Below are 19,143 nucleotides of genomic sequence, written 5' to 3'. Positions count from 1 at the left end.
ACTAAGATGGGCCCGCAGGATGACCCCGAGGCTTTCTTCACGTTATTCGAGCAGGTCGCTGAAGCCTCGGGGTGGCCGATGGAGCAGCGCGCGGCGCGCCTCCTCCCCCTCCTGACGGGAGAGGCGCAGCTGGCTGCACTACAGCTCCCCGCCGATCGCCGGCTGGCCTACGCCGACCTTCGCTGGCTGTCCTTCAGCGCGTGGGGCGCATGCCGGAGCAGCAGCGCCAGCGCTTCCGCGCGCTGCGGATGGAGGAAGTCGGCAGCCCGTTCGCGTTCGGCCAGCAGCTCCGGGACGCCTGCTGGCGGTGGCTGAGGGCCGAAGATCGCGACGCCGAGGGAATCGTCGATCAGGTGGTACTGGAACAGTTCATCGCCCGCTTACCAGCAGGAGCCGCGGAGTGGGTCCAGTGCCACCGCCCGGCGTCGCTGGATCAGGCAGTCGAGCTGGCGGAGGATCATCTGGCGGCTGTCTCGGCGGCAGGACAGCGGATGTCGACATCTCTTCTCTCCTCTTCTCTTTCTCTCTCTCTCTCCCCTCCTTCTGTGTCCCGTCCTCGCCCCATTCCCCCACCGCGGAGGCGGGGGCCGGCACCACCCCTGCCGGCCCGCCGCACCCGCGGTGCCCTCCCGTTTCTCCCTTCTGTGTCTGTCTCTCCCCCACCTCAGGTGAGTGAGCCCCAGAGCACCGGTGCAGAGGGGAAGCCCGGGCCGGTTTGCTGGCGCTGCGGGGAACCGGACCACCTTCAACAGCAGTGCACAGCAATGGAAGTGGGCGCGGTGGTTCGGATCCCCGACGCGCCAGAGGCCGCCCTCGATCGGGCCGGAGCGTATCGCATACCGGTGAGTATCCAAGGGGCTACATATCAGGCATTGGTGGATTCTGGTTGTAATCAGACCTCAATTCGCCAAAGCCTGGTTCAAAACGAGGCATTGGGGGGAGCACAAGGGGTGAAGGTGTTATGTGTGCACGGGGATGTTCACAGCTACCCTTTGGTGTCGGTCCATATTATTTTCAGAGGGGAAAAATTTATAGTGAAGGCGGCGGTTAATCCTCGCCTTACCCACTCGTTAATTTTGGGGACTGATTGGCCGGGATTTCGGGGTTTAATGACGCGCCTAGTAGAGAGTGGGTCCTGCCAGTTGACAGGGGGAGGTCCCGGTGTCGTTTTGGCGGGAGCAGCTGTCGCGGAGCCGTCTACGTCATCTCCGCGTCAGGGTGAGGAGCCACCGGCTCCTCCTCTCTCTATTGGGGAATCCCTCGCGGATTTCCCATTAGAGCAGTCGCGAGACGAGACTCTGCGGCATGCGTTTGACCAAGTGAGAGTAATCGATGGTCAAACGCTCCAGCCGAACGCCACCCCGTCCTTCCCCTACTTCGCGATTATGAAGGATAGGTTATACCGAGTGACGCAGGACACTCAAACTAAAGAGCGAGTCATGCAGCTTTTGATTCCAAAGAGCCGCCGGGAATTGGTATTCCAGGCGGCTCACTTTAATCCCATGGCTGGACACTTAGGGCAGGATAAAACACTAGCCCGAATAATGGCCCGATTCTATTGGCCGGGGATTCGCGGCGATGTCCGTAGGTGGTGTACGGCATGCCGCGAATGCCAGTTAGTAAATCCAGCGGCCATTCCAAAAGCGCCATTGCGCCCTCTACCGTTAATCGAGACCCCGTTTGAAAGAATTGGGATGGATCTCGTCGGGCCATTAGATCGGTCAGCACGAGGGTACCGCTTTATATTAGTTCTAGTGGACTATGCAACGCGATACCCGGAAGCAGTGCCTCTGCGCAATATCTCAGCACGCAGTATTGCAGAGGCACTCTTCCGCGTCATCTCCCGAGTTGGAATCCCGAAAGAGATTCTGACTGATCAAGGCACTACGTTTATGTCACGAACACTACGCGAACTGTATGGGTTATTGGGGATTAAGCCGATCCGCACCAGTGTATATCACCCACAAACGGACGGTTTAGTAGAACGGTTCAACCGCACCCTCAAAAATATCATTAAAAAATTCGTAAGTGAGGACGCACGTAATTGGGATAAGTGGCTCGAACCCTTGCTGTTCTCAGTGCGAGAGGTCCCTCAAGCCTCCACGGGGTTCTCCCCGTTCGAATTATTATATGGGCGTAAGCCGCGCGGCATCCTAGACGTGCTGCGGGAAAATTGGGAGGAGGGACCTTCACAAAGTAAGAATGAAATTCAGTACGTTATGGACCTGCGCGCAAAACTCCACACGCTCACCCACCTAACTCAGGAGAATTTGCGGCTGGCCCAGGAACGGCAAGCCCGCCTGTACAACAAGGGTACGCGCCTTAGAGAGTTCACACCGGGAGATAAAGTACTCGTACTCTTGCCCACGTCGAGCTCCAAATTAATCGCCAAGTGGCAAGGACCCTTTGAGGTCACACGGCGAGTCGGGGATGTCGACTATGAGGTGAGGCGAACAGACAGGGGTGGGGCGCTACAGATTTACCACCTCAATCTGCTCAAACTCTGGAACGAGGAGGTCCCCGTGGCGTTGGTGTCGGTAGTTCCGGAGAAGGCGGAGCTGGGGCCGGAGGTTCAAAAAGGGAATTTGGCATCACGTACCTCTCCGGTCCCCTGTGGAGACCACCTCTCCCCGACCCAACTCACGGAGGTCGCCCAGTTGCAGGCCGAGTTTTCGGATGTGTTCTCGCCCCTGCCCGGTCGCACTAACCTCATAGAACACCACATAGAGACACCCCCGGGGGTGGTAGTGCGTAGCCGCCCTTATAGACTACCCGAACACAAAAAAAAGGTGGTTCGGGAAGAACTTCAGGCCATGCTCGAAATGGGCATCGTCGAGGAGTCCCACAGCGACTGGAGCAGCCCGGTGGTCTTGGTTCCCAAGGCCGACGGCTCGGTCCGGTTCTGTGTGGACTATAGAAAAGTCAACGCGGTGTCTAAATTCGACGCGTACCCAATGCCTCGTATTGATGAGCTGCTCGATCGACTAGGCACGGCTCGCTTTTACTCGACACTGGATTTAACGAAGGGATATTGGCAGATCCCCTTGACTCCATTATCCCGGGAGAAAACGGCCTTTTCCACACCGTTCGGCTTACACCAGTTCGTCACACTTCCGTTTGGGCTGTTTGGGACGCCCGCTACGTTTCAGCGGCTGATGGACCGGGTCCTCCGGCCCCACGCCACCTATGCGGCCGCCTACCTGGACGACATTATCGTTTATAGTAACGACTGGCAGCGGCACCTGCAACACCTGAGGGCCGTCCTTAGGTCGCCGAGACGGGCGGGACTCACGGCCAACCCAAAGAAGTGTGCGATTGGGCGGGTGGAAGTACGGTATCTGGGCTTCCACTTGGGCAACGGGCAGGTGCGTCCCCAAATTAATAAGACAGCAGCGATTGCGGCCTGCCCGAGGCCCAAGACCAAAAAGGGGGTGAGACAGTTCCTGGGGCTGGCTGGCTACTATCGTAGGTTTATACCTAACTATTCGGACGTCACCAGCCCGCTGACTGACCTCACTAAAAAGGGGGCGCCAGATCCGGTCCAGTGGACGGAGCAGTGCCAGCGGGCTTTCTCTGAGGTAAAGGCTGCACTGTGTGGGGGGCCACTTTTACACTCCCCTGACTTCTCTCTCCCTTTTATGTTACAGACGGATGCGTCGGACAGAGGGCTGGGGGCCGTTTTGTCCCAGCAGGTGGAGGGGGAGGATCGCCCGGTCCTATACATCAGCCGGAAGCTGTCAGTGCGTGAGGGGCGCTACAGCACGATTGAGAAGGAGTGCCTGGCGATCAAATGGGCGGTCCTCGCCCTCCGGTACTACCTGCTGGGGCGCTCTTTCACCCTCTGTTCGGACCACGCGCCCCTCCAGTGGCTCCACCGCATGAAAGATGCCAACGCGCGGATCACCCGTTGGTATCTGGCGCTCCAACCCTTTAATTTCAAGGTGGTCCACAGGCCGGGGGCGCAGATGGTCGTGGCGGACTTCCTCTCCCGTCAAGGGGGGGGGGGAGTCGGCTGCGGGCCGGACGGCTGCCCGGCCTGAGTCGGGCGGTGGGGGTATGTGGCAGCGGGGGCGTGGTCGAGCACCGGTCTGTGACAGGAGGGCGGAGTCAGGGAAGGTAAGTGGCAGATTCACTTCACCTGAGAGCAATTAACCTGTGTTTGTGTGTCTTCCCAGGGACCGCGCCCTATTTAGGGAGGGAGAGCGAGAGCAGAGGAGATCGCTCCCGAACCAGACACCTGATGTGTGTGTGTGCGTGTGTCTGCGTAAAACCTATTGTGTTCCCTGAAAAGTGGAACAATAAAACTGTTTGTTGAACCTGATCTCTATCCTGCCGTCCTCTGTGCTCCACCCACACCTAGGGAAAGCTACAATAACCAAACAAAATCTTCCCGTAAACCAATTACGAGGATAACCAAACAAAAGACTTCCCGTAAACCAATTACGAGGATAACAAAACAAAAGTCTTCCCGTAAACCAATTACGAGGATAACCAAACAAAAGTCTTCCCGTAAACCAATTACGAGGATAACCAAACAAAAAATCTTCCCCTAAACCAATTACGAGGATAACCAAACAAAATCTTCCCGTAAACCAATTACGAGGATAACCAAACAAAAACTTCCCGTAAACCAATTACGAGGATAACAAAACAAAAGTCTTCCCGTAAACCAATTACGAGGATAACCAAACAAAAAATCTTCCCGTAAACCAATTACGAGGATAACCAAACAAAATCTTCCCGTAAACCAATTACGAGGATAACCAAACAAAAAATCTTCCCGTAAACCAATTACGAGGATAACCAAACAAAATCTTCCCGTAAACCAATTACGAGGATAACCAAACAAAATCTTCCCATAAACCAATTACGAGGATAACAAAACAAAAGTCTTCCCGTAAACCAATTACGAGGATAACCAAACAAAAAATCTTCCCGTAAACCAATTACGAGGATAACCAAACAAAATCTTCCCGTAAACCAATTACGAGGATAACCAAACAAAAAATCTTCCCGTAAACCAATTACGAGGATAACCAAACAATATCTTCCCATAAACCAATTACGAGGATAACCAAACAAAATCTTCCCGTAAACCAATTACGAGGATAACCAAACAAAATCTTCCCGTAAACCAATTACGAGGATAACCAAACAAAATCTTCCCGTAAACCAATTACGAGGATAACCAAACAAAAACTTCCCGTAAACCAATTACGAGGATAACAAAACAAAAGTCTTCCCGTAAACCAATTACGAGGATAACCAAACAAAAAATCTTCCCGTAAACCAATTACGAGGATAACCAAACAAAACTTCCCGTAAACCAATTACGAGGATAACCAAACAAAAACTTCCCGTAAACCAATTACGAGGATAACCAAACAATATCTTCCCGTAAACCAATTACGAGGATAACCAAACAAAATCTTCCCGTAAACCAATTACGAGGATAACCAAACAAAATCTTCCCGTAAACCAATTACGAGGATAACCAAACAAAATCTTCCCGTAAACCAATTACGAGGATAACCAAACAAAATCTTCCCGTAAACCAATTACGAGGATAACCAAACAAAATCTTCCCGTAAACCAATTACGAGGATAACCAAACAAAATCTTCCCGTAAACCAATTACGAGGATAACCAAACAAAATCTTCCCGTAAACCAATTACGAGGATAACCAAACAAAATCTTCCCGTAAACCAATTACGAGGATAACCAAACAAAATCTTCCCGTAAACCAATTACGAGGATAACCAAACAAAATCTCCCCGTAAACCAATTACGAGGATAACCAAACAAAATCTTCCCGTAAACCAATTACGAGGATAACCAAACAAAATCTTCCCGTAAACCAATTACGAGGATAACCAAACAAAATCTTCCCGTAAACCAATTACGAGGATAACCAAACAAAATCTTCCCGTAAACCAATTACGAGGATAACCAAACAAAACTTCCCGTAAACCAATTACGAGGATAACCAAACAAAAACTTCCCGTAAACCAATTACGAGGATAACCAAACAACATCTTCCCGTAAACCAATTACGAGGATAACCAAACAAAATCTTCCCGTAAACCATTTACGAGGATAACCAAACAAAATCTTCCCGTAAACCAATTACGAGGATAACCAAACAAAATCTTCCCGTAAACCAATTACGAGGATAACCAAACAAAATCTTCCCGTAAACCAATTACGAGGATAACCAAACAAAATCTTCCCGTAAACCAATTACGAGGATAACCAAACAAAATCTTCCCGTAAACCAATTACGAGGATAACCAAACAAAATCTTCCCGTAAACCAATTACGAGGATAACCAAACAAAATCTTCCCGTAAACCAATTACGAGGATAACCAAACAAAATATCTTCCCGTAAACCAATTACGAGGATAACCAAACAAAATATCTTCCCGTAAACCAATTACGAGGATAACCAAACAAAATCTTCCCGTAAACCAATTACGAGGATAACCAAACAAAATCTTCCCGTAAACCAATTACGAGGATAACCAAACAAAATCTTCCCGTAAACCAATTACGAGGATAACCAAACAAAATCTTCCCGTAAACCAATTACGAGGATAACCAAACAAAAGACTTCCCGTAAACCAATTACGAGGATAACAAAACAAAAGTCTTCCCGTAAACCAATTACGAGGATAACCAAACAAAAGTCTTCCCGTAAACCAATTACGAGGATAACCAAACAAAAAATCTTCCCGTAAACCAATTACGAGGATAACCAAACAAAATCTTCCCGTAAACCAATTACGAGGATAACCAAACAAAATCTTCCCGTAAACCAATTACGAGGATAACAAAACAAAAGTCTTCCCGTAAACCAATTACGAGGATAACCAAACAAAAAATCTTCCCGTAAACCAATTACGAGGATAACCAAACAAAATCTTCCCGTAAACCAATTACGAGGATAACCAAACAAAATCTTCCCGTAAACCAATTACGAGGATAACAAAACAAAAGTCTTCCCGTAAACCAATTACGAGGATAACCAAACAAAAAATCTTCCCGTAAACCAATTACGAGGATAACCAAACAAAATCTTCCCGTAAACCAATTACGAGGATAACCAAACAAAATCTTCCCGTAAACCAATTACGAGGATAACCAAACAATATCTTCCCGTAAACCAATTACGAGGATAACCAAACAAAATCTTCCCGTAAACCAATTACGAGGATAACCAAACAAAATCTTCCCGTAAACCAATTACGAGGATAACCAAACAAAATCTTCCCGTAAACCAATTACGAGGATAACCAAACAAAATCTTCCCGTAAACCAATTACGAGGATAACCAAACAAAATCTTCCCGTAAACCAATTACGAGGATAACCAAACAAAATCTTCCCGTAAACCAATTACGAGGATAACCAAACAAAAAATCTTCCCATAAACCAATTACGAGGATAACCAAACAAAAGTCTTCCCGTAAACCAATTACGAGGATAACCAAACAAAAAATCTTCCCGTAAACCAATTACAAGGATAACCAAACAAAATCTTCCCGTAAACCAATTACGAGGATAACCAAACAAAAACTTCCCGTAAACCAATTACGAGGATAACCAAACAAAATCTTCCCGTAAACCAATTACGAGGATAACCAAACAAAATCTTCCCGTAAACCAATTACGAGGATAACCAAACAAAATCTTCCCGTAAACCAATTACGAGGATAACCAAACAAAATCTTCCCATAAACCAATTACGAGGATAACCAAACAAAATCTTCCCGTAAACCAATTACGAGGATAACCAAACAAAATCTTCCCGTAAACCAATTACGAGGATAACCAAACAAAATCTTCCCGTAAACCAATTACGAGGATAACCAAACAAAAACTTCCCGTAAACCAATTACGAGGATAACCAAACAAAATCTTCCCGTAAACCAATTACGAGGATAACCAAACAAAAAATCTTCCCATAAACCAATTACGAGGATAACCAAACAAAAGTCTTCCCGTAAACCAATTACGAGGATAACCAAACAAAAAATCTTCCCGTAAACCAATTACAAGGATAACCAAACAAAATCTTCCCGTAAACCAATTACGAGGATAACCAAACAAAAACTTCCCGTAAACCAATTACGAGGATAACCAAACAAAATCTTCCCGTAAACCAATTACGAGGATAACCAAACAAAATCTTCCCGTAAACCAATTACGAGGATAACCAAACAAAATCTTCCCGTAAACCAATTACGAGGATAACCAAACAAAATCTTCCCGTAAACCAATTACGAGGATAACCAAACAAAATCTTCCCGTAAACCAATTACGAGGATAACCAAACAAAAAATCTTCCCGTAAACCAATTACGAGGATAACCAAACAAAATCTTCCCGTAAACCAATTACGAGGATAACCAAACAAAAAATCTTCCCGTAAACCAATTACGAGGATAACCAAACAAAATCTTCCCGTAAACCAATTACGAGGATAACCAAACAAAAACTTCCCGTAAACCAATTACGAGGATAACCAAACAAAATCTTCCCGTAAACCAATTACGAGGATAACCAAACAAAATCTTCCCGTAAACCAATTACGAGGATAACCAAACAAAATCTTCCCGTAAACCAATTACGAGGATAACCAAACAAAATCTTCCCGTAAACCAATTACGAGGATAACCAAACAAAAGACTTCCCGTAAACCAATTACGAGGATAACAAAACAAAAGTCTTCCCGTAAACCAATTACGAGGATAACCAAACAAAAGTCTTCCCGTAAACCAATTACGAGGATAACCAAACAAAAAATCTTCCCGTAAACCAATTACGAGGATAACCAAACAAAATCTTCCCGTAAACCAATTACGAGGATAACCAAACAAAATCTTCCCGTAAACCAATTACGAGGATAACAAAACAAAAGTCTTCCCGTAAACCAATTACGAGGATAACCAAACAAAAAATCTTCCCGTAAACCAATTACAAGGATAACCAAACAAAATCTTCCCGTAAACCAATTACGAGGATAACCAAACAAAAACTTCCCGTAAACCAATTACGAGGATAACCAAACAAAATCTTCCCGTAAACCAATTACGAGGATAACCAAACAAAATCTTCCCGTAAACCAATTACGAGGATAACCAAACAAAATCTTCCCGTAAACCAATTACGAGGATAACCAAACAAAATCTTCCCGTAAACCAATTACGAGGATAACCAAACAAAATCTTCCCGTAAACCAATTACGAGGATAACCAAACAAAAAATCTTCCCGTAAACCAATTACGAGGATAACCAAACAAAATCTTCCCGTAAACCAATTACGAGGATAACCAAACAAAAAATCTTCCCGTAAACCAATTACGAGGATAACCAAACAAAATCTTCCCGTAAACCAATTACGAGGATAACCAAACAAAAACTTCCCGTAAACCAATTACGAGGATAACCAAACAAAATCTTCCCGTAAACCAATTACGAGGATAACCAAACAAAATCTTCCCGTAAACCAATTACGAGGATAACCAAACAAAATCTTCCCGTAAACCAATTACGAGGATAACCAAACAAAATCTTCCCGTAAACCAATTACGAGGATAACCAAACAAAAGACTTCCCGTAAACCAATTACGAGGATAACAAAACAAAAGTCTTCCCGTAAACCAATTACGAGGATAACCAAACAAAAGTCTTCCCGTAAACCAATTACGAGGATAACCAAACAAAAAATCTTCCCGTAAACCAATTACGAGGATAACCAAACAAAATCTTCCCGTAAACCAATTACGAGGATAACCAAACAAAATCTTCCCGTAAACCAATTACGAGGATAACAAAACAAAAGTCTTCCCGTAAACCAATTACGAGGATAACCAAACAAAAAATCTTCCCGTAAACCAATTACGAGGATAACCAAACAAAATCTTCCCGTAAACCAATTACGAGGATAACCAAACAAAATCTTCCCGTAAACCAATTACGAGGATAACAAAACAAAAGTCTTCCCGTAAACCAATTACGAGGATAACCAAACAAAAAATCTTCCCGTAAACCAATTACGAGGATAACCAAACAAAATCTTCCCGTAAACCAATTACGAGGATAACCAAACAAAATCTTCCCGTAAACCAATTACGAGGATAACCAAACAATATCTTCCCGTAAACCAATTACGAGGATAACCAAACAAAATCTTCCCGTAAACCAATTACGAGGATAACCAAACAAAATCTTCCCGTAAACCAATTACGAGGATAACCAAACAAAATCTTCCCGTAAACCAATTACGAGGATAACCAAACAAAATCTTCCCGTAAACCAATTACGAGGATAACCAAACAAAATCTTCCCGTAAACCAATTACGAGGATAACCAAACAAAATCTTCCCGTAAACCAATTACGAGGATAACCAAACAAAATCTTCCCGTAAACCAATTACGAGGATAACCAAACAAAAACTTCCCGTAAACCAATTACGAGGATAACCAAACAAAATCTTCCCGTAAACCAATTACGAGGATAACCAAACAAAAAATCTTCCCATAAACCAATTACGAGGATAACCAAACAAAAGTCTTCCCGTAAACCAATTACGAGGATAACCAAACAAAAAATCTTCCCGTAAACCAATTACAAGGATAACCAAACAAAATCTTCCCGTAAACCAATTACGAGGATAACCAAACAAAAACTTCCCGTAAACCAATTACGAGGATAACCAAACAAAATCTTCCCGTAAACCAATTACGAGGATAACCAAACAAAATCTTCCCGTAAACCAATTACGAGGATAACCAAACAAAATCTTCCCGTAAACCAATTACGAGGATAACCAAACAAAATCTTCCCGTAAACCAATTACGAGGATAACCAAACAAAATCTTCCCGTAAACCAATTACGAGGATAACCAAACAAAATCTTCCCGTAAACCAATTACGAGGATAACCAAACAAAATCTTCCCGTAAACCAATTACGAGGATAACCAAACAAAAACTTCCCGTAAACCAATTACGAGGATAACCAAACAAAATCTTCCCGTAAACCAATTACGAGGATAACCAAACAAAAAATCTTCCCATAAACCAATTACGAGGATAACCAAACAAAAGTCTTCCCGTAAACCAATTACGAGGATAACCAAACAAAAAATCTTCCCGTAAACCAATTACAAGGATAACCAAACAAAATCTTCCCGTAAACCAATTACGAGGATAACCAAACAAAAACTTCCCGTAAACCAATTACGAGGATAACCAAACAAAATCTTCCCGTAAACCAATTACGAGGATAACCAAACAAAATCTTCCCGTAAACCAATTACGAGGATAACCAAACAAAATCTTCCCGTAAACCAATTACGAGGATAACCAAACAAAATCTTCCCGTAAACCAATTACGAGGATAACCAAACAAAATCTTCCCGTAAACCAATTACGAGGATAACCAAACAAAAAATCTTCCCGTAAACCAATTACGAGGATAACCAAACAAAATCTTCCCGTAAACCAATTACGAGGATAACCAAACAAAAAATCTTCCCGTAAACCAATTACGAGGATAACCAAACAAAATCTTCCCGTAAACCAATTACGAGGATAACCAAACAAAAACTTCCCGTAAACCAATTACGAGGATAACCAAACAAAATCTTCCCGTAAACCAATTACGAGGATAACCAAACAAAATCTTCCCGTAAACCAATTACGAGGATAACCAAACAAAAACTTCCCGTAAACCAATTACGAGGATAACCAAACAAAATCTTCCCGTAAACCAATTACGAGGATAACCAAACAAAAAATCTTCCCATAAACCAATTACGAGGATAACCAAACAAAAGTCTTCCCGTAAACCAATTACGAGGATAACCAAACAAAAAATCTTCCCGTAAACCAATTACAAGGATAACCAAACAAAATCTTCCCGTAAACCAATTACGAGGATAACCAAACAAAAACTTCCCGTAAACCAATTACGAGGATAACCAAACAAAATCTTCCCGTAAACCAATTACGAGGATAACCAAACAAAATCTTCCCGTAAACCAATTACGAGGATAACCAAACAAAATCTTCCCGTAAACCAATTACGAGGATAACCAAACAAAATCTTCCCGTAAACCAATTACGAGGATAACCAAACAAAATCTTCCCGTAAACCAATTACGAGGATAACCAAACAAAAACTTCCCGTAAACCAATTACGAGGATAACCAAACAAAAACTTCCCGTAAACCAATTACGAGGATAACCAAACAAAAAATCTTCCCATAAACCAATTACGAGGATAACCAAACAAAAGTCTTCCCGTAAACCAATTACGAGGATAACCAAACAAAAAATCTTCCCGTAAACCAATTACAAGGATAACCAAACAAAATCTTCCCGTAAACCAATTACGAGGATAACCAAACAAAAACTTCCCGTAAACCAATTACGAGGATAACCAAACAAAATCTTCCCGTAAACCAATTACGAGGATAACCAAACAAAAACTTCCCGTAAACCAATTACGAGGATAACCAAACAAAAACTTCCCGTAAACCAATTACGAGGATAACCAAACAAAATCTTCCCGTAAACCAATTACGAGGATAACCAAACAAAATCTTCCCGTAAACCAATTACGAGGATAACCAAACAAAAAATCTTCCCGTAAACCAATTACGAGGATAACCAAACAAAATCTTCCCGTAAACCAATTACGAGGATAACCAAACAAAAAATCTTCCCGTAAACCAATTACGAGGATAACCAAACAAAATCTTCCCGTAAACCAATTACGAGGATAACCAAACAAAAACTTCCCGTAAACCAATTACGAGGATAACCAAACAAAAGTCTTCCCGTAAACCAATTACGAGGATAACCAAACAAAAAATCTTCCCGTAAACCAATTACGAGGATAACCAAACAAAATCTTCCCGTAAACCAATTACGAGGATAACCAAACAAAAGTTTTCCCGTAAACCAATTACGAGGATAACCAAACAAAAAATCTTCCCGTAAACCAATTACGAGGATAACCAAACAAAATCTTCCCGTAAACCAATTACGAGGATAACCAAACAAAATCTTCCCGTAAACCAATTACGAGGATAACCAAACAAAATCTTCCCGTAAACCAATTACGAGGATAACCAAACAAAATCTTCCCGTAAACCAATTACGAGGATAACCAAACAAAATCTTCCCGTAAACCAATTACGAGGATAACCAAACAAAATCTTCCCGTAAACCAATTACGAGGATAACCAAACAAAATCTTCCCGTAAACCAATTACGAGGATAACCAAACAAAATCTTCCCGTAAACCAATTACGAGGATAACCAAACAAAAACTTCCCGTAAACCAATTACGAGGATAACCAAACAAAAACTTCCCGTAAACCAATTACGAGGATAACCAAACAAAATCTTCCCGTAAACCAATTACGAGGATAACCAAACAATATCTTCCCGTAAACCAATTACGAGGATAACCAAACAAAATCTTCCCGTAAACCAATTACGAGGATAACCAAACAAAATCTTCCCGTAAACCAATTACGAGGATAACCAAACAAAATCTTCCCGTAAACCAATTACGAGGATAACCAAACAAAATCTTCCCGTAAACCAATTACGAGGATAACCAAACAAAAAATCTTCCCATAAACCAATTACGAGGATAACCAAACAAAATCTTCCCGTAAACCAATTACGAGGATAACCAAACAAAAACTTCCCGTAAACCAATTACGAGGATAACCAAACAAAAGTCTTCCCGTAAACCAATTACGAGGATAACCAAACAAAAAATCTTCCCGTAAACCAATTACGAGGATAACCAAACAAAATCTTCCCGTAAACCAATTACGAGGATAACCAAACAAAAACTTCCCGTAAACCAATTACGAGGATAACCAAACAAAAGTTTTCCCGTAAACCAATTACGAGGATAACCAAACAAAAAATCTTCCTGTAAACCAATTACGAGAATAACCAAACAAAATCTTCCCGTAAACCAATTACGAGGATAACCAAACAAAATCTTCCCGCAAACCAATTACGAGGATAACCAAACAAAAGTCTTCCCGTAAACCAATTACGAGGATAACCAAACAAAAAATCTTCCCGTAAACCAATTACAAGGATAACCAAACAAAACTTCCCGTAAACCAATTACGAGGATAACCAAACAAAAACTTCCCGTAAACCAATTACGAGGATAACCAAACAAAATCTTCCCGTAAACCAATTACGAGGATAACCAAACAAAATCTTCCCGTAAACCAATTACGAGGATAACCAAACAAAATCTTCCCGTAAACCAATTACGAGGATAACCAAACAAAATCTTCCCGTCAACCAATTACGAGGATAACCAAACAAAATCTTCCCGTAAACCAATTACGAGGATAACCAAACAAAATCTTCCCGTAAACCAATTACGAGGATAACCAAACAAAATCTTCCCGTAAACCAATTACGAGGATATATGAAATTATCTGGAGACAAAAACAAGTTATGCAGGCGCACTCGCGCTTCTAGTTCCCGCCGAAATCAAACAGCCAATCAGAATCGCGAGGGGCGGGGACGGATGTACACGGCTGGGATTCCTGCGTGTTCATGAAAAATCAGCTCGATCGTTTACCGGATTTTCTTAAGTATGGAGCTCCACTAATACTTAAGTATTTTTAAAAGCAAGTACTTTAACTTAAGTAAAAATTTGACTGTACAACTTTCACTTGTTTTTGGAGTAACATTTGACCAGTGGGATCTGTACTTTGATTTAAGTAATGAAGTTGGGTGCTTTGTCCACCTCTGCACTACACACACCGTGCCGCCTATTATTCATCAGCTTGCCTTATTTCTGAAATTACACTGAGTTGTCACTAGAGGGCGCACTGAACCACTTGCTCAATAACAGGAAATGACGATTACGGAAGTATAAGTCTGTGTCATGTGATATGTACATTACGCGACGCAGAAAGCGTCAGAAAACAGAAAAGGGCTAAATAAAGGTAACGACAGCTGTATTAACTTATTTTTCAAGTATTATTTGCATGAATAATACTACACGTAACTTTAAAAAAAAAAATATATATATAAGCGCTGAAAAGAGAACTAGCTTCGCTCCAGTTACTGCTGTCTGAGGTGTTGTGTGTTTATTTGTTTCTTGTTTTTAAATGAACGTAAATAAGCGTTTTGTTGCAGGAAGAGGCGCACGAACACTCACTAGTTTTCACTTTTTCACCATGGCAGATGTGAGTACTGTAGGTTAAAAGCAGTGATCTCTGTAGTGAACTAAAGATACAGATAATGGATGTGATATGTTTGTTTGCAGGATTTGAAGAGGTACCTGTACAAACAGCTGCCAACGTGAGTTGTTTCTTTGTGTTATAGTTAAAAAAAAAAGATTTGTTTTGCAACTTATAATCCACCAGTGTTTAAAAACAGTAAAAAGTAACAGCATAAAAGCGGTGTTTCTACTATTATCGGTTTATACTACATAATAATAATAATAATAATAATAATGATGATGTCCTATTTTCTCTTATCAGGGTTGAAGGCCTCCATGCAATAGTTGTAACAGACAGAGATGGAGTTCCTGTAATTAAAGGTAATCAAACTCTTCTTTAGTATACACTATGGCCAAATGTATAGACACCTGACGATCAGACTCATACGTCCTTGTTGAATATCACAGTCCGGATTTAGTCTGTTATAATAATTTCCAGTCCAGTCTGTGAAAGATATTTTGGAGCGAGGCTGTGGGGATTTGTGCTCATTCAGTCAGAAGAGCATTAGTCAAGTCAGACACTTTTTTTTTTTTTAATATATGTTTGGTGAGGAGGTCTGGGGTACAATCAGAGTTCCAGTTAATCCCAAAAGTTTTCAGTGGGGCTGAGGTTCAGGCTAGAGGTCTGCGCGGGTCAGATTTTTCAGTCCCGCTCCCGCCCGCATTGTGCAGTCCCACTCGCACCCGCAAAGAATTATGATTTTCAGTCCCGCTCCCGCCCGCGCCTGCCATATTTTGTCCCGCTCCCGCCCGCAAATCCCGCATGATGCAGACATTCGTGTTATTTCTCAGGAAAGTTCTTGTCTTGACACAGCGTGATGGTGCCCCGCCCCCTACTTTGAGTGGATTTGAGCATAAATATCCACAGCTCATGTTCACATTTATTATTTACCTTGTTTCTGAATTCAGCATGTAGTGTCTCTAATAATAATAATAAGTAGTGCTGTCAAGCGATTAAAATATTTAATCGCTAATCGCACATTTTTGTCACATGAGAACCCATTGTAATTCTCTGATCAGCATAAAAAAGTGAATGGGCTTGCTTTGTACCATGAGTGAAGTGATTTACTGCTTGAGTTAGTCTACAACTCTAATCAGAGAGACAGGTTACACAGTGACGGTAGGCTTGACTCAATGCTATCCCAGAAATCCTTCCTGTAATATGCAAATTTGGCCGCCTCTGATTGGACAGCCAAATTTGCATATTACAGGAAGGATTTCTGGGATAGCATTGAGTCAAGCCTACCGTCACTGTGTAACCTGTTTAAACACGTTTTTAGTTAGCGGGACTGCAGCTTATCACCGCTCCCGCTTGCGCCTGCATATGTGCGCTCCCGCCCGCACCTGCATATGTGCACTTCCGGTCCCGCCCATGCCCGCAATGAGCTTTCAAAATTTGTCCCGTGCCGCACTGCTTTGCGGCGGGTCCCGCGAGTCCTGCAGGAGTGCAGGGCTCTAGTTCAGGCTCTGTTCAGGACACTTGAGTACACTTCTACACTAACTTTGGCAAACCATGTCTTCATGGACATTTCTGTGCTGGAGCATGTTTGGGCCCCTTATGCCGCTTTTCCACTACCAACGCGGCTGAGTTGGGCTGAGCCGTGTCGTGCTGAGTTGGGCTGAGTCGAGCTGAGCGGGGCTGTTGGAGTTGCATTTCAACTACAACCGCCCTGAACTGTGCTGGCTGGAAGTGGGTGGACACATTGGACGGAGTTAGCGAAAGTGGGTGGACGTCACGTGATGTCGTTAGGCGGCGCAAACAGTGGCATCAGTGATCTTTTAAGCGGTAGTCTCACGACCCGGATAGTAAACAATAAACATGGAGGACATGGAGTCGTTAGTGTTGCTGGTCTTGGTGCTGTGGCTTGTTGTCACCGACAACGCCAACAGATACTGGCAAGAGCGTATAGATGAGGCGAGGCGCATAAGGCTTCAGAAATTCTCGTAATTCGTAATTCTTCTTCTTCCGGGTTTACGGTGTTTACAGATCCCAGCGTGCTCGTGGGGCGTGTGTGGGCATGTGAGGACACTCCTCCTCACCAATCAGTGCACAGGGGAGTGTCTCCTCACGCCCCTAGCCCCACTCGGCTCGGTTTGGCTCGCTTCAGCCCCACTCCAAAACCGTGCGAGTTTTGGGGGCTGAGCAGGGCTGAAGCGAGCTGAGTCGTGCTGTTCTGAGGTAGTCGAAACGCGAGCCGTGTCGGGCTGAAGTGAGCTGAAAAAGGGTAGTGGAAAAGGGCCATTAGTTCAAGTGAAGGAGAAATTGTAAAGCTACAGCATACAGAGACATCCTATACAATTATGTGCCTCCAACTTTGTGGCAACAGCTTGTTGAAACCCCACATATGAGTATGATGGTCAGATGCCAGCAAACTTTTGGACAGAGGGACTACTGCACTTTAGCAGGCACTAAAATATGCAAAAAGTCACGCTAACCCTCAAACAACCAATCCCAAAGTACAAACACCAGTTTTGATGACTTCAACATATAATAGAACAAGGTAAGCTTTTATTTACTATTGAAAATACAGGGGCTACCGCCCCTGAACCCCTGCTTAAATGTGAACAGTATGGTGGAATTGCGCCCGCTAAAGTGCAAACTATACTGGACAGATAGTGCACAAGTATCCACTGTGGTTACAGTATTTAAAATGTTTGGTTTAGTTCCCCATTGCTCTTCAGGGGTCACTGATGTGGTTGTGCTCTACAGTTGCCAATGACAATGCTCCAGAGTATGCTCTGCGACCAGGCTTTCTGTCAACTTTCGCACTGGCCACAGATCAAGGCAGCAAGCTGGGTCTGTCTAAAAACAAGAGCATCATTTGCTACTACAACACATATCAGGTATTGTGCCTTACAGTCTCCAATATGCTGAAATCTTTTCTTTCTAATGGTTTTCATCGTCATTAATTTTTTCTTGTTGCTTTCAGATTGTGCAATTTAATCGATTACCCTTAGTGATCAGCTTCATTGCAAGTAGTAGTGCCAACACAGGTAAGTGTGCAAAAGATGTAAATGACTGACAGTTAATGATCTGGCAGATAAATATTTTATTTGAAAACACTTTTTTTCTTTTTTTTTTTACAACTTTAGCTTAAGCACTGCATGGTGACTCAGTCTGAAAATATATTGTTTTTAAGAGAGAGGTTGTTTTTAAACGACTTCTTACCTCTCACAGATCCTTACCACAGTTAAATAATAGTAAATACATTCCACTTTGTGTATCTTTAATGCACACTTATTTACATCATATGACTAATGAAACAGTTTATTTTTAGGTTTGATCATCAGTTTGGAGAAGGAGCTTGTTCCACTGATTGAGGAACTGAGACAGGTGGTTGAAGTTGCCTAGAAGGCAGGCAGCTTTATAACTACTACAACATGTACAGTACCTGGATCAGATCAAGACACACACACATTTGCACCTTGGACATTACTACAATAGTATGATGTTGGCTGTGAACTTGGATTTCATGTCAGTTGTTCTTGATGCTGTATGTTTTTCTCTTTTGAATGTAACCCTGTCTGGTTGTATTATATATATTTTTTTCATTTCTTCTAATTAATAAATTTTGTTTTTGACTTTGGTGTACAAAGTACCTTTTCATTTTCCCAGTTTTTAATGTTCTCAGTGTTATCTGAAACCAGCAGGAAATCAAATATAAACATGCTATTTTTGTATTCTCACAAGCACGTACGCTTAGACGCAGAGCAGCATTTCCTCATTCCTTCATGTTTTACATAATTTTGCTGTCCCACCTGTAAACGTTACAATGTTAAATGAACACATTACTCCATCAAACATGTTGCATACAAAAGTTGGTAGAGGACAATATTATAAAGAGCAGGATTATGGTT

The 19,143-nt window shown here is 42.9% G+C and overlaps 1 protein-coding gene across 1 annotated transcript; it reads left to right on the top strand.

The window, feature by feature from the left end:
• Positions 1-14,642: 14,642 nt before the first annotated feature.
• Positions 14,643-18,867, top strand: lamtor3 (late endosomal/lysosomal adaptor, MAPK and MTOR activator 3). The gene is made up of 7 exons (XM_060925682.1): positions 14,643-15,007; positions 15,201-15,250; positions 15,331-15,365; positions 15,548-15,606; positions 17,996-18,129; positions 18,216-18,279; positions 18,564-18,867. The coding sequence occupies exons 2-7, from the start codon at positions 15,242-15,244 to the stop codon at positions 18,635-18,637; spliced, it is 375 nt and encodes a 124-aa protein (XP_060781665.1). The 5' UTR covers positions 14,643-15,007; positions 15,201-15,241; the 3' UTR covers positions 18,638-18,867.
• The last annotated feature ends 276 nt before the right edge of the window (positions 18,868-19,143 follow it).

The sequence above is a fragment of the Neoarius graeffei genome, chromosome 7 (genome assembly GCF_027579695.1).
Source record: "Neoarius graeffei isolate fNeoGra1 chromosome 7, fNeoGra1.pri, whole genome shotgun sequence".
Classification (NCBI taxonomy): domain Eukaryota; kingdom Metazoa; phylum Chordata; class Actinopteri; order Siluriformes; family Ariidae; genus Neoarius; species Neoarius graeffei.
The sequence above is the reverse complement of the archived record's forward strand: the minus strand, read 5'-3'. Positions and strand labels throughout refer to the sequence as shown.